This window comes from Ursus americanus, chromosome 4 (genome assembly GCF_024610735.1).
Source record: "Ursus americanus isolate L20-20 chromosome 4, mUrsAme1.1.p, whole genome shotgun sequence".
In the NCBI taxonomy this organism is placed as follows: Eukaryota; Metazoa; Chordata; class Mammalia; order Carnivora; family Ursidae; genus Ursus; species Ursus americanus.
This window is the reverse complement of record NC_142130.1, coordinates 38,332,329-38,348,225: the sequence shown is the minus strand read 5'-3', so window position 1 is coordinate 38,348,225 and position 15,897 is coordinate 38,332,329. Positions and strand designations below refer to the sequence as shown.

Genomic DNA, 15,897 nt, shown 5'->3' with positions numbered 1-15,897 from the left:
ATCAACTCTTTAAAAGTACTGCCTAATAATTCAAAAACAAACTATACACAAACGCTATTTACAAAGAGCTATTTACAGCATTTATTATAATAGATGACAGTTAAGAACAGATTATTTTTACCAAAATTTTGGCTGCTCTTATAGTAATATTTATACCCTTTTCAGTTATATCCAAGGAATTATGCAAAAAAGTTCATTTACTCTAATTATTTCAGACTTTAAAGAAGTAGGACAGAGAAAAATGCTAACCCCTTCAATCGGGTAACCAGACAAAATTAATTTGGAAGCACAGACTCATGTCACTTAATTATTGTCTACACATCATCACCAAAAATATACCTACTGAACTCTAGGCAAGTTATCTGTAATTTTGATGATTTTCGTCACTGGCATTTATGGAAAAAGTACACGAAATTTTGTATTCCTTTCTCCCCAACTAAATAAATTTGAACAATTTAAGTCGACTAAAATGAAGTTACTTATCAGTTCATTATCAGTTCAAATAAGGCCACAAAACTATGGGAAACATACTGATATCTCCAGAAACAAACAAGGTTAGCCACAATATTCCATAAATAATTGAACCTGCTCTTTAAACAAAACCTTCAGAATAAATCTCAATAAATCTCATCAATTAAATGGGACAGAAAACTTGATTCCAAGGACAGTGCACTCAAAAAAGAAAAAGGCAGTGTATAAGATGAAAACCAGAGTTAAACATGATGGCTATTCATAGAAAATAAAATGTAAGAAAGATTTAACAGAGAGCAGAAAATGAAATAGTTTTTTAAAAACCATTAAGAAATTAACCACACGTTTAGTCTTTTTGTTCCAATATTTTTATACTCTATTTCCGTAAGCCAATTCAGAAGCTAGAGTACAAAAAAAATATATTTTCGAACATAGTGTATAGTTATTTTTAAAGCAAAGAGCACATTTTCAGTCAAACCTGCATATGCTTGTTAAAGGTTATGGTAAAGCTACAATTTAAAGTTTTCTCAATTTTTTTAAAGGCACCTCCATTTTTCCTGGGGCCGCCGGATAACGGAAACTGATTCTAAATACTGTTTCTCCCTGGACCCAGTAAGTGAGGGAGTGGATATCTAAAAAGCACAGCGGGGGTCAGAAGCAGGTCCCGGGTCCGCGGAAACCGAGCAGCGGTGCAGTTGCCTCTCGGATCTGGGACACCTTAGCCGCGCGGGGGGCGGGACGGGGGCGCGGGCGGAACAGCAGCCGTGCGGGTGGGCGCATGAGCCCCCGCCGACAGCAACGAATATGGCCCCTGGCAAAGTTGGGCTCGCAAGACCTGGCACAAGTCTCCCCGAGCCCCCCCGGCCCAGCCTGGCCCCACCGGGAGCAGACGGCTCGGGCTACTCACCGTGCAGAGAGAGCAGTAGCAGAGGCGCCAGCGGAGAGCCCGGAGAAGTCATCCCGGGGCTGCGGGGAGCGCGCCCGCCGCCCGCCCGGTTCCTCGTCGCGACGGCAGAGACGCGGGCCGGGCTCTCGGCGCCCTTGGGGCAGCCGGGTCCGCCCGGCGGGGCCGGGACCGTGGGACGCGCAGCCGAGGCAAGTGCTGCTCCCGCGCCGCCCCGCTTCGCGGACGCTGAGCTGCGACCAGGCGCGTCCCCGGCTGTCCGGCCTCGTCCCGCAGCGCCGCGGCCACCTCGCGCTGCCCCAGGACCCGACGGCCCGCCGCGCCGCCGGGGGAGCCACTCCCCCCCCAACTCTCGCCTAGCTAGTCCGGCAGCAGCCCGGCTCGGCTCCGCGCCGCCCACTCGCCCTGCTCGGTCTCCCGGGCAACCGCGGCTCCAGCGCGACGCCTGGCGGCCCACCCGCGGAGCGAGCGCGGCGCGCAGCTGGCGCTGGCACTGCCGCGGCCACCTGTGCGCGGTGCCGCCCACTCTCCCGCACGCCACTGTGAGAGCCGCTGGGGACTCTCCGGAGGCCGCCCTCCTGGCCTGCGGTCAAGGCCCACCCCTGCCCTGAACCACTCTCCAGACAGGGGTGTCAGTCTGGATCCCCAGAGTCCTCTAGGAAGGACTTTCCACAACCATCGTCCAGCAAGACTTTTTTCTATTGCCGTTTTCAGATGATTCCTATTTGTCCATTTCCTTTCTTCTGTAACCTACGTAATCTGGCAAAATTCTGATTCTGGCAAAATTAAGAATTGATGAAGTTTGTTCTATTCCATAGCTTTTTTTTCTTTTATTTCTCCGCACACCCACCCACTACCCTTTTTTCCTTAAAAGAGCGTAAGGGCTGTACCATGCCCCTCATTCCCCGTTTCTATCAAAGACACTACCATCTTCTCTTGCCCTTTTAGTAAAACTTATCTCAACTTCTAATATTTAAAATTAGCCGCTTTAAACGTTATGGCTTTCTTAAACTAATTTCAACTCTTTGTTCACTAGCGAGAGGGTGATTTTATTATGGTGATCGTTACTTTGGGTTTTTATTTTTTGTTTCCTGATTGTTTTGGTTGGGTGGAAAGAGAGACCTTCTCTGGCATCTGAAATTATTTTACTTAAATATCTACCTACTTCTCTTCTTATAAAAACTAATCTTCATTTATTTTCCGTTGGATCTCTGGTGTCTTAACGGCCCATGGTCACTTTCTGCTTCAGCCTCCAATGGGAACTTTCTAAAAATTTTGGACATACCTTCCCCGGGGGAATGTCAAACCATTCTGGTCAATTTCTACAGCAGCATAGATTAGGATTCTTGGGGCCACTCAGAAATTTTGAGCCCCCATGTGGCAGCTATAATACTCTCAGGGCAATTCAGAATGAAAACAGTATGCACAGGAGAAAGGCAAATATGTAAAACATCCATACATTGGACAACGATTGGAAGATATGAAAAATAACAGTATCAAGATGCTGGAATTATGGATGCACCTTTTTTTGGAAATTGGTGATGTTATAATTTTAAGTAAAAAAAAAGAGAACACATTAAGAAATGCCAATCACCTTTAATACCAATATCCTGAAAAGATAATAGTTTGATTATAAATTGAAGATGCTTCAACTTTGCTCACTACTTCCAATTTGTTAGAATCCCTTAGCATATCTCTAATGGCAAAAAAAGAATATGACGGTGTAGATTATTTGACATTAATAACAAAAATTTTAAATTTCAACTGTAATTTCATCGCTGGGCTCATTCTCATTCTTTTAAATTGCACAGCAAGGACTAGATTTTTTTTCTCCATCCAATTCAATTCTTCATTTGTCCTTTACATATTCCCACATTCAAACCCAGTCCCAAATAGGGCATGAGTAATATAAAATAGGGTTTTTTTTAAAGATTTTATTTATTTATTTATTTATTTGACAGAAAGAGAGAGAGATCATGAGCAGGGGGGAGCGGCAGAGGGAGAAGCCGACCCCCTGCTGAGCAGCGAGCCCAATACCGGGCTCAGTCCCAGGATCCTGGGATCATGACCTGAGCCAGAGGCAGACACTTAACCGACTGAGCCACCCAAGCACCCACTTAAGAGTAATATCAAGAGAAAAGCAAGAAGGCTGTCAAATGGCAGGTGTTACTCAGAATAGGTCTTCATGTCGCTATAACCCCAGGTTTAAATATTGAGATAAAATATTCATTCTTTAATTAAATAAATAACCTAATAATCTAGGATGAAAAGCCCTGATAAAGCAAGTTGCCTGATACATTTCTTAACACATCTATTCAAGTATTTACTAAGTATCTACACTGTGTAAGACACAGTTAACTTGAGGGTTAAGCATAAAGTGTAAGATATGACCCCCACCCTTCAAAAAACTTACAGCAGTACATGGAATATATCCTCAAGGTCATGAATTAGAGCAAGTGAGCTCGCTCTCCTGCCTCTATGTCACCATAGTGTACTTCTACCTTCTACCACAGGAGCTGGTGAGTTATTAAAAGCAGTAGCTCTTTTTGTAGAAAAAGAAATGTAGCTTCTGAAGGGAGAGTGGGAATGATCCGATTTCAGGCAGCCGTCTGGTGGCTCAGACGCTCAGGGGCAGATGGTAGATGATGGACTCACAGGAAGCAGATTGGGGGTACTGGAAACTCCAAGTGCCATTCACAGAGCATTCCAAAAGGACACTCTCACAGGAAACAGAGAAAAAAATGTGTTTTGATTTACAGAGATAACACCACTGGCATGTATTTCGAGTCAATTTGTTATTAGCAATGATGAGTTCCACCACCTCTTTCATCCTAATCTGTTTTATGACCACAGTAGGATTTCTTTAAATCTCTTAAGTATTCTAAGTTCTAAAGCAACAGACAACATCTTACATTTGTATAATACTTTATAAACTTCAAAATGTTTTCACATATATTATCTGCTCTGATCTTCACAGCAATATCCCGGGGTGGGTAAGGCAGTTCTTATTACCCCCTCTTCACATATTAAGACACTGAGTCACAAAAAGATCAAGGGATTGCAAATACCAAGGCAAAACTGAAACCAAGGTCTTCTGACATTCGTGCTATTGTTTCCCACCACACCACAAAGTCTTTCTCTTTTATCTCTTTACAGACCAACATCTGAAGAAATTTATTTAAACCATAGTATCTTAAAGCTGTCTGTCGTCACCTGTCGACAACAACACTGCTGTCTGTCGTAACCTGTCGACAACAACACTGCTATTGTCACCTCAAATGTATCCCCCCTCCATACCACCCCTACCATTTCCACCCTACCCCCACATAAGTAGCCCATAAAACTTCAGCCATCTTGGTCCCACCCCCACCTCTAAGGTTGCTATGGTTGGTCTATCTGACCAAGGAAGAAATGGAGAGGGGAATGTCTGGGACCAGGAACCCTAGGGTAAAAGGCTGTGAAAGACTGTAGTAATAATCTTGGCTAGAAAACATTGATGACATGAGAATATGATCAATTTCTAAATATCTAAATATGGATTATCCAAATCCAAATGTAATCCTAGACCAGCTTCTATTCTCAACCCGTCAAAATGCTGGATCATCTCTCTACAATCAGTTACTCTGCATTCAAGAATGGAAAATTAATTTTAATATTAGCTTAGGAGAAAAACAATTAAGAAAGAAAAATGGAGGGAATTATAAGGCTTTCCAAAGCCAAATATAAATTATTTTTAATTAGCTACTTTAAATTATTAATAGCACCTATCCCTCTTCATTTATGTATATAATTAAAAGTTAATTGCATTTAAGTTTTTGAAGATGATTGTCTATGGAATATTTTATAAGAATATCATTCTTAAAGTTAGAAAATACTTTTGGTCCTTGTTTGAGCCAGTAACTCATTCTGTAACTATTTTAATCGAGCTGCTTAGGACCATATATAACCTAGAGCTTGGTCCTTATAAAAGTAAAATTTGAAAGGAATTGTTCCCGTTTCCCCTTTCTGAAGAGGCAGTTAAGGCTCTAAAGTAACGATAGGGGAGCCAGGCTCCGTCTCATCAGTTAAGTATCAGACTCTTGATTTCAGCTCAGGTCATGATCTCGGGGTCCTGAAATCGAGCCCAGCCTAGGGCTACATGCTCAGTGTGGAGTCTGCTTGAGACTCTCTCCCTCTGCACCTGCCACCCCCCCACTCGTGCATTCTCTCTCTCTCTCTCAAATAAATAGATAGATAAATAAATAAATAAAATAATAATAAAGGAGTGGAGAAGATAATAATGGAATCATTAGAGTAATTAGCAAGCCAATAACTATTTATTCTATGTTAAGATATAAAGAAACCATTTAATATTTTAAAACCTCCTACTCAAATGTTTGATCAATTTATAACCTAGATATATTGACAGTTTAGTCTTTCTGATATCTGTTTTGTCAGTTTCTGCCCAGTCCTCTGGTAGAGCAGTGCTAGATAGGTTTTACACAAAGGTAAGCAGATTTCCATCCCCGTCACCATAGCCTACTCCCTATCACCACTTTGAATATTGCTGAAGCAAAGTTTCACATCTTCATCCATTTGGGGAAAAGTTGATTCATTTCCTTGAAATCCTTTTACTATGAACACATTTATTTTCAGGCAAAGTTACTCTCTGAGCAGGGCCCATTAGGACAAAATGCTGCTGAATTCATTCTAACAGCAAATCTAAAATGGTGCCACAATAATCTTTAGGACTTGAAAAAGGAAATAGCACAAGAAGCATTTTATGTTACCTCAATTCTTTGTATTCTCTTTCTAATAATGCAAGGAAAATAATTTTCAAATATTCTTCAAAGTCTCTACCAGTATTCAATAATCCAAATTAATCTCTTTGAACCTCTCACTTGATTTTATATATTTGGTACTGGGAGTCACTTATTTCAGTTGGCTCAAACTCTGAGTCTTCCAAAGAAGTTTTCCATAGAACTTTAAAGTACAGTTCAACTTTTATTTCTGGCAGCAAAACAGAGTGGAGACCTTAACTTACAAAAGAAATGTGAGATTATATATTTTTAACCTTAAATTAATTGATGAATCCTCAATAAAACAGGGGAAAGTCAAGCCAGAAGCTACATGGAAAAAGAATTCCTCAACAGTCTATTCTCAACACAGCATCCAGAACAATCCTGTTGAATCAGATCAGATCACTCTTGTGCCTGATGACTTCCTGTCTCACCCACAGTGAAAGTAGAAGTCTTTACTATAAACTACAGGGCTTGTGTTAGATTTCTATTGCTGCTATAACAAATCACTGCAAATCTAGTGGTATAAGACAACACAAATTTATTATCTTATAGGTCTGAGGTCAGAAGTCTAAAATGGGTCTCACTGGGCTAAGATTAAGATGGCTGTAGGGCTGTGTTTCTTTCTGGAGAATCCTTTCCCTTACCCTCTCTGGCTTCTAGAATCCACCTGCTTTCCTGGGCTTATGGCCCCCTTCCTCCATCTTCAAAGTCACCAACATTAGGCCATGTCCTTCGCACATTGCTGTCTCTCTGACTCTCTCCCTTGCCTTTTCTTCCACATCTAAGGACTCTTGTGATTACAGTGGGTCCACCTGGATAATCTAGGAGAATCTCTTCATCTCCAGGTCAGTTGAAAAGCAACCTTAATGCCATTTGCAACCTTAATTCCCTTTTTCCAAGTAAGGGAACATATTCTCAGGTTCTGGGAATTAGGAAGTGGGTATCTTTTTGGGGGGGGAGCATTTTCAGCTTACCACAAGGCCCAACTTGATCTAGTCCCCCCTTATTTGTCTAATTGCTTCTATTTTCCCCTAATTCACTCAGTTCTCACTACAATGACCTCCTCAATGTTCCTTGAACAAACAGGAGCATGTTTGTCTTGGAACCAATAAAATCATTCTTTCCTAGATTTTGCATAGCTCTCCTTTCACTTCCTGTGGGTCTTTTCTCACATGTCACCTGAAGTGAGGCCTTTGCCAACCATCTTATCTAAAATTTAAAATGAGAGAAAGAGAGATCTTAAATAATATCATAATTAAAAAGGAGACATCACTACAGATGCTATAGAGATTAAAAAGATAAGGAGAATATTGAAAATTTTTATGCTGATAAATTTGAAAGCTTAGAAGAAAGGGACAAATTCCTAGAGAAATATAACTTAGCAATACTTTCTTAAAAATAAACAGAAAATACGAATAGTCCCATATAATTAAGGTAATTAAAGCAATAGTTTAAAATCTTCCTGAAAATAGAACTACAAACGATTTTATCAGGAAGTTTCACCAAATGTTCAGGAAACAAAAAACTCCAATCTTTTGCAAACTACTTGACAATACAGAAAAAGGAAACTCTCTTCAACTCATTTTGTGATGCTAGCATTATATTGATTACCAAATACTGACTCATGCAAATGAATATTAGCAAATCAAGTTCAGTGATATATTTAAAAAGGGTAATTAATTCGTCACACCAACTGGATTTATTTCGGGAATGTAAGATTGGTTTAACATGTGAAAATTAATGTTATTCATTACATTGAAAGATTAAGAAAAAGAAATCATATGATCATTTCATTAAGGGCACACTGAAGGCAAAGCTTTGAGATGTGGATGCTACTCTCAGGGAACAGTAAAAGCAGTATGAAGAAGCTTGGGGTGGGAGAATACTTTTAATGGTACTACATTGCTTAAAGAAAGAAGATAAGATACTTAAATCCCAAAATTCTGGACTCAAGGCCTGGACTGAAACTTAAGTATTTTCAAAGAATGTGCTAAAAGAATCTTACCTCTTAAAGATGCAGAGTTGACATAGCTATGGCCTAATAATTAGTTTCAGAAATAATGTCTGTATCCTCTATCTCTATCTCCTTCCTTGCTGTGTCATTTATATATTTACACTTTCAACTAACCTTCTGTTTCTTTCCTCTTCTTGTTTTATTTAGGGTGTGATGGTGGTAGGTAATTTTATGGTCAGCCCACAGACTGAGGAATCTCAGGACATAAGAACAACCTAAAAAGAATAGATATCACCACTGCACTTAAATCTGGGAACCATAAATAATAAAAAGACTTTGGGGGTGCCTGGGTGGCTCAGTCGGTTGGGCGTCTGCCTATGGCTCAGGTCATGGTCCCGGGGTCCTGGGGTTGAGCCCCATATCAGTCTCCCTGCTCAGTGGGAAATCTGCTTCTCCCTCTCCCTCTGTCCCTGCCCCCCACTCATGCTCTCTCTCTCTCTCTCTCTCAAATAAATAAAGTCTTTAGGAAAAGGAGGAGGAGGAGGAGGAGGAGGGGGAGGGGGAGGGGGAGGAGGAGGAGGAGGAGGAGGAGGAGGAGGAGGAGGAGGAGGAGGAGGAGACGACTTTGGATTGTCTCCTAAGGTAGAATTGAGTGATTTTATAGTTGTAAGAAGATACACATATTATGTATTTTTAAAATATAAATATAAGGAAAAAAATATTGGTAGATGTTGGGCATTTGAAGGAGTAGACTCTGGGGAAGATTGCTAAGTATTTTTTGACTGCTAAGCATCAAGACTCTCAGTGTTCAAGAATTCCCCAGTTTTATTCTCACTGAGAACCAAAGTGTACCTTCTACTGCAGAAGCCAAAAATGCTTCCTGACCTCCTAGCAACTACACTGTGCTCACATAACATGAGGTTTAGCCAATTGGAGAGGCTCACCTCTGGACTGTAAATCTTGAGTAGGTATCACAAAAATTCAGGGGTAACAAAGGGATAAGAATAAACAAGGGATAAAGAAGAATTAATTCGACTGTCCACTGAACAGAGGCAGTTGTGGCTATGATGCCATCCAGCACCTGGTGCCAGCACTGGTGGTCCCTGGACTGTTCCTATGACGTAATTCTGTGACCTAGCCTCCTTTGGTTGCTGCTTGTTTTCTGACCCTGGAGACTTCCCGTCTTTTCTATAAGCTACCCAACATCCTGGACCTTTCCTGCTTTAATTAACCGCCATCACTTTCTATCACTAGCCACCAAGAACATTGTCTTCAGAGTTAAAGTGTTCTGAGGTTCTTTCCTTTCTAGAAGGAGGTTAGAGATATTCGTGAACTTCTACTTCAAAGAGGGTGAGGTCCTACTTGATTAGAGCCGAGATTATCTTCCTAAAGAGGTAACATCTCGACTAGTAGTCAAAAAATACGAAGAAACAAGCCATGAAAAGAACCAGGAATTGTAAAAAGATGGCCTCCAGTCTGGTAACATATCTGATCAGCATGTGGATCAGAGCCAGTGTTGCATGTATGTTTCAGATTTGAATTCAGTCGTATTTATGCGTACTTGCTACGTGCTGGCACCATGCTATCTGCTTTAACATACAGAGTCTCATTTAAATCCTGTCAACAACCCTGTGAGATGGATAGTTTTCCCCTCATTTTTCCAGATGAATAAAACCAAGATTTAGAGAAACTTTAAGCTTCTAGGTCAAAAACATACAGCTTTTGGGGCGCCTGGGTGGCACAGCGGTTGGGCGTCTGCCTTCGGCTCAGGGCATGGTCCCGGAGTTCTGGGATCGAGCCCCACATCAGGCTCCTCTGCTATGAGCCTGCTTCTTCCTCTCCCACTCCCCCTGCTTGTGTTCCCTCTCTTGCTGGCTGTCTCTCTCTCTGTCGAATAAATAAATAAAATCTTAAAAAAAAAAAAATACAGCTTTTAAGTAGTAAAACCCAAATGGTAAAACCCCACCTTTCTGACTGTAAGGGCAGTATTCTTTCCACTATACCCTAATACCTCTATTTGAATGAGCAACCTGATTGGCAGTTTGTAACTGGTTCTATTTCTGCTACTTTTTAGCACTAAAGAATTGTTTGTTCAGATTTTAGCCTGTCTTCTGACTCTCTTAAGGAACACTCTTCCTTAAAAGGTACTTACACAATTCAGTGGATACCACCACCCCTTAAAAATTAATATTAAATTTTATAGTTAGTGTGCTTGAAAGATTAAATAATACCTGGATTTTATGTGCTATTAATAATAAAATCAGTAATAACCCATAAAAATTGGAACTCAAATTAAAAACAGTGAGCCATGCTGTGTTTCTATGGAAACACAACGAAGAAAATATTAGATGGCCTAAAAGATATTTAATTTCAATAAGTTGGTTCACAGCTTTAATATCATTTTAGAAAATCCGTATATATGTAATCATTATTACCCAAATCCACACGCTAATACTATGTATTCCTAAAGGAAGAGTATTAGACCTTTCTTTGTGCAGCATTTCAGATCTTCTCAGCCCCACCTCTTATTCCAGCCTCTGCCTCAGGCTCAGATCAGCTTCTCACAGATACAATCTGACAGTAGCTTGCTTCGCTATTGCCTACACCAAAGTAGCTCTCCCTACTCAGGACACTGCTGCTTGGGACATGGGCAGGGGTCTGGTGGGACTGATGTGTGTAACCTAGAAGCACAAGGATGTCCATACTTATGGGGCCACTCTTGACCCGTGTGGGATGGGAGCCAATGGATAAGCCTACCGTCTTGCATTCTCCAAGGGGGGCAGTTCTTAGTCCCTCACGCTCCTCAGAAGGCCCCGGCATGATCAACAGTAACCAAAACACAATGAATACATCCTTGACTGGCTTTTCCTCCCTCTCTTTTTTCATTCCCTCACCAAGTAACCCTGCTCCCTGAAATTACTTCCTAATTAAACTAACTCTACATAAACCTTTGTCTCAGGAGAAACTTTCAGGGGAACCTAGGCTAACAGACCTACCCTTAGGTAGATTTTATATGCCTGTATATATGCTTCTTACCAAGATTCTATTACGTTGTTTTTTTTAATAGCCAGCTCTTTCCAAATTACATACCAAAACTATGGAATAGTACACTTCCTCTTGTCCTAGAGATTTGCTCAGGTCTCTGTAATGTATCTTTCCTGAAACCTAGAAGCAAACAAGGCAAATACAAAACACAGCATTGCATTTGAAATTCTAAATGATAAAAGGTTTGCTCAATGTCAACTCTGTTACATATATTTTTAAATAAACTTTGGAAAGACACTTAACCTCTCTAGGCTTCAACTATAACCTTTGTAAAAATGGAATATAGGGGCACCTGGGTGGCTCAATCAGTTAAGCATCTGCCCTTAGCTCAGGTCATGATCCCAGGGTCCTGAGATTGAGCCCCTGGTGGAGCCCAACCCCTGCTTAGGGGTCCCTGCTCAGTGGGGAGGTTGCTTCTCCCTCTCCCTCTGCCCCTACCCCGCTCACCAAGGCACATGCTCCTGCTCTCTCTCTCTCTCTCTCTCTCTCAAATAAATAAATAAATAAATAAAATCTTTTAAAAAAAGGAATATAATTCTCACCTCACAGGTTATTATAAGAATCCAATAAGATAATATATGTGAAAATGCCCACTACAACCTCTGAGAGATAATCAACCTAGCAAGTAATGTTAGCTGCTATTGTTATTATCATTATTTGTAGATTATTGATTTTATTATTTATAAATTATTGATTTTATTATTGGTTTTATGTTTGAAAGTCCACCCTCATGGGCATAAAACATCCATTTCATGGACTTAATATTCCCACCAAAAATTTTTCATTGCATTGTATTTTGTAGCCATTAAGCAAACATTTGAATTCATTTAATTCTCAGAATCAAGATAACTTCACAGAATAAACTGAAAAGACCTCTGGACAGATCTTTGAAATGAGAGACTTTAAGGCATTATTGCTTTAACAAACACCTATGCCTCACAACCAACCCTACCCTGTCCTTCCACCTTTAATGAATGTACCTAGGTCTACAGTCCTTCATCAATTCGACAAGTACAGAGAAATCCCCATACTATGTGTTAAGTGGAAATGAAGCAATTAGATCATATAAAATGCATGTTTGCATTATTATGAGGTTAATAAAATGACTGGGTTAATAAATTGGCTAGCTGGTCAGGAGTTCCAGAGGTCCTATTGCTGGAGCCAGATCCACTCCTGTCCTAGCTGTGGTTTAGCGCCACCTGGTGGCACATTAAACTAAAGCTTGGCTACTGATGGAAATTTTGGTGGGGCCTGTGTTACTGGTACTCCACAGCAATATCAGTCATTCCAGGAATACTGAGTTGGCACTTGTTTCACTACCTTGTTGTGAACATACATGGACATGCCGTAGGCTTCCTAAGACATAACTGCCTCCCATTTAACCTTCTAACCTCACCCCACCACGTCCTCCCTTAAAAAGTAAGCACTTTAGCCTCCACCCCATCCTGGTACCTCCAATATGCAAAAGGACTGAACATAGGACAGGAATTAATAGCCAATTCCATTCTACGTTAATTCTCATTATTTATGAGGCATAGTATAATGTGGTTTTACAGTATTTACATATCCCAGGCCCTGTCCAAGTCTCTGGTGATATATTAAGCAGCAAAAATCAAAAGATCTTTGCTCTTATGAAACCTCCAGTTTAGTGGAAAATGCAGAAATTTACATGTAATCCTGCAAACAAATGCAACAGTGGTATGAAGGAGACAGTTTAGGTACTGAAGCAGGACTGTAACAGAATTCAAAATAGTTGAAGAGATCTGGAAAGAATGCTCTGAAAAAACGATTCCTCTAAAAAGATGGAAGGTTAATCAACAATGGAGAAGTAGGTAATTTCTGACTTAAGCAACAGAATGTGTAACTAATATATTTTGAAATGATTAAAATTATGCATTTTTAACTTGCCTTTTTTTAAAGATTTTTTTTATTTATTTGACAGAGGGAGACACAGCGAGAGAGGGAACACAAGAAGGGGGAGAAGGAGAGGGAGAAGCAGGCTCCCTGCTCAGCATGCAGGGCTCAATCCCAGGACCCTGGGATCACGCCCTGAGCTGAAGGCAGATGCTTAACTACTGAGCCACCCAGGCACCCCTCCCTTTGTAAATCATACTTTCCTTCAATCTTTCCCCCTTTTATGTAAAACCATGAGTTTTGTTGTGCAGAAGACAGAATAGGCACCTGGGGAGGGAAAGCATTGTTCTTTTGCTTTGAGAATGATGGTTACTTCTTTGAGCCCATGGCAAGGTCACTTTCTAGTAGCCAGGCTTCAAGAGAGGGAAAATTCTACCTACTTTTGTTGTCATCATTATTGCTTATAGTTTTATTTGTTTTTAATTCAAATACCTCCTTTTTAAGCATGAAGAGACAAGTCAGATGGATTCAAACAAAAGGATTCTATTGTTAAGTCACCCTAAAGACAGGTCAAGTTTACATAAATGAGGTTACAACCCTATCAAGAAGGCTAGGGAAGCTCTTCAAAGAAGAACCAAGGAAGAGAAAGAGAGAGAAGGTGAGGAAGTCCAACTGGAGTGCCTTCACTTTCTCTGACAGGTGCAACAGTTCAGCGTGGCACTACTGCAATTTAGAAAGTGAGTTGTGGGAGAGGGATGGCTGGGGAAAAAGTGTTGATGGGTAGAGACTAGAAGATGGTAGCACAGAACTGCGCATACTCCATGACAGTGTTGAAGAAAAGACAGATTAGAGTTATTATCATGTTCTTGATAAGGGGGATAAGGGAGAGTGGGATAAGGGAGGCACTCTCAGACGCCAAGAACACTGGTGAGTCCTCACATTGGAACGAAATGCCCACAGATGAAGGACTACAAGGTCAGAAAGATGTTCTCCCACATTTTCTTCTAAAAACATTATTGTTTTGTCTTTCACATTTATATCTATAACCCATATGGATTTGATTTTTGTGCATGGGTGGGAGGTAGAGATAGCCAGTTAACCCAGCACCATTGATTGAAAAGGCTAGCCTTTCCTTACCGAACTACAGTGTAGCCTTTCTCATAAATGAGATGATTGCATATGTGTGCGGTTTGATTCCTCTATTCTGTTCTCATCGATCAACTTCTCTATTCTAGCTCCAATATTACACTACCTTAATTACTGTAGGTATATAATAGTCACGATATCTGTGGTGTAAATCCTCCAGTTTTTTCCTTTTTTTTTTTTCTGTTTTGATTTTCTTAAGACCACCTTGTTTATTCTTGCTTCTTTGCATTTCCAGGTAAATTTTAGAACCAGCACCTAAATTTCCACAATAAAATCTCCTGGGATTTTGATTGGGATTAGATTAATTTAGGGAAAACGGTATCTTTATATTTGTTCTTCCAATCCAAGAACATGCCAGATCAAGCAAGGCAGTTAGGGTTCTTTCATTTCTCACAATCATATTTGGTAGCTACTTGTCCACTTTTAGTTATATTTCCAGTTAAATTTATCCCTAAATTTAGTTGACTTTAACCCTTTGATTCTATTGTCAATGGTATTATATTTCAAATTTCATTTTCTATTTATTTTTTTCCTGGTATATAGAAAAGCATTAACTCTGTACATCTTATTTACAACAATCTTCCTAAGTTCACTTATTGATTTTAATAGTTTGTAGAGTCTTTTGAATGGTCTACATACACAATCATGTCATCTGAAAATAATCTTATTTCTTCTTTTCCAATCCTTAAATCTTTCTCTCACCTTATTGCACTTCCAAAGGCCTCCAGAACATGTTGAATGGAAGTGTGGAGAGTAGACCTCCTTGTCTCACATCCAATATCAGAGGAAGAGTTGTGAATATTTCATCACTTAATATGATGTCTCCTATGGGTTTTTTAACAAATATATTTATCAAATTAAGAAAATTCTATTTTATTCCATGTTTGCCAAGATTTTTTAAAAATCATTAATGTCTCTTAAATTTTCTTTTCTTTTTTTTTTTTAAGATTTTATTTATTTATTTGACAGAGATAGAGACAGCCAGCGAGAGAGGGAACACAAGCAGGGGGAGTGGGAGAGGAAGACGCAGGCTCATAACAGAGGAGCCTGATGTGGGGCTCGATCCCACAAAACGCCGGGATCACGCCCTGAGCCGAAGGCAGACGCTTAACCGCTGTGCCACCCAGGCGCCCCTGTCTCTTAAATTTTCTGAAATGCTTTCTCTGTGTTTGTTGCAATGAGCATGACCTTCTTTTTTCTTGATAATGGGTAAGTTACCTTAATTGAGTTGTGAATACTAAGCTACCATTGTGTCTGTGAAATAAACCTATTATTCATGTGGTATTATCCTTTTTACATGTAACTGGATTTTTTAAAGTGCTTCATTCAGAATTTTTGCATCTACATTCATGAAAAAGATTAACCGATAATTTTCTTTTCTTGTAATATCCTTGTCAGGTTTAAGAGTCAGGGTTATACTGACCTCATATAAAGTAAGAAGGTATTCTTCTGTCTCTATTTTAAAAAAGAATATGTGAAAGACTGGTTTTGTTTCTTCCATAAATATTTGTGAGAATTTACTTGTGTATCCATCAAACCTGGGTTTTCATTATGTAAAGTTGTTTATTCAATCTTTTTAATAAAATTACACTATTCACGTTTTCTACTTATTCTCTGGCAGTTTTGGTTAGTTGTTATTCTTCAAAAATCTATCCATTTTATCCAAATTTATTGGCTCCAAATTCATAATAGTCTCTGTGTATATGTGATGTCTACAAAATCCATAGTAATATCATCTTTTT

The 15,897-nt window shown here is 39.9% G+C and overlaps 1 protein-coding gene across 1 annotated transcript in view; it reads right to left on the bottom strand.

Annotated features, from left to right (window-relative positions):
• IGSF11 (immunoglobulin superfamily member 11) overlaps window positions 1-1,732 on the bottom strand; it is a 136,091-nt gene extending 134,359 nt beyond the window's left edge. The window contains exon 1 of the mRNA XM_045785133.2: window positions 1,379-1,732. Within this exon, the coding sequence (XP_045641089.1) occupies window positions 1,379-1,430 (52 nt within the window). The 5' untranslated portion in view covers window positions 1,431-1,732. The remainder of the gene's footprint in view (window positions 1-1,378) is intronic.
• Between the last annotated feature and the right edge of the window lie 14,165 nt (window positions 1,733-15,897).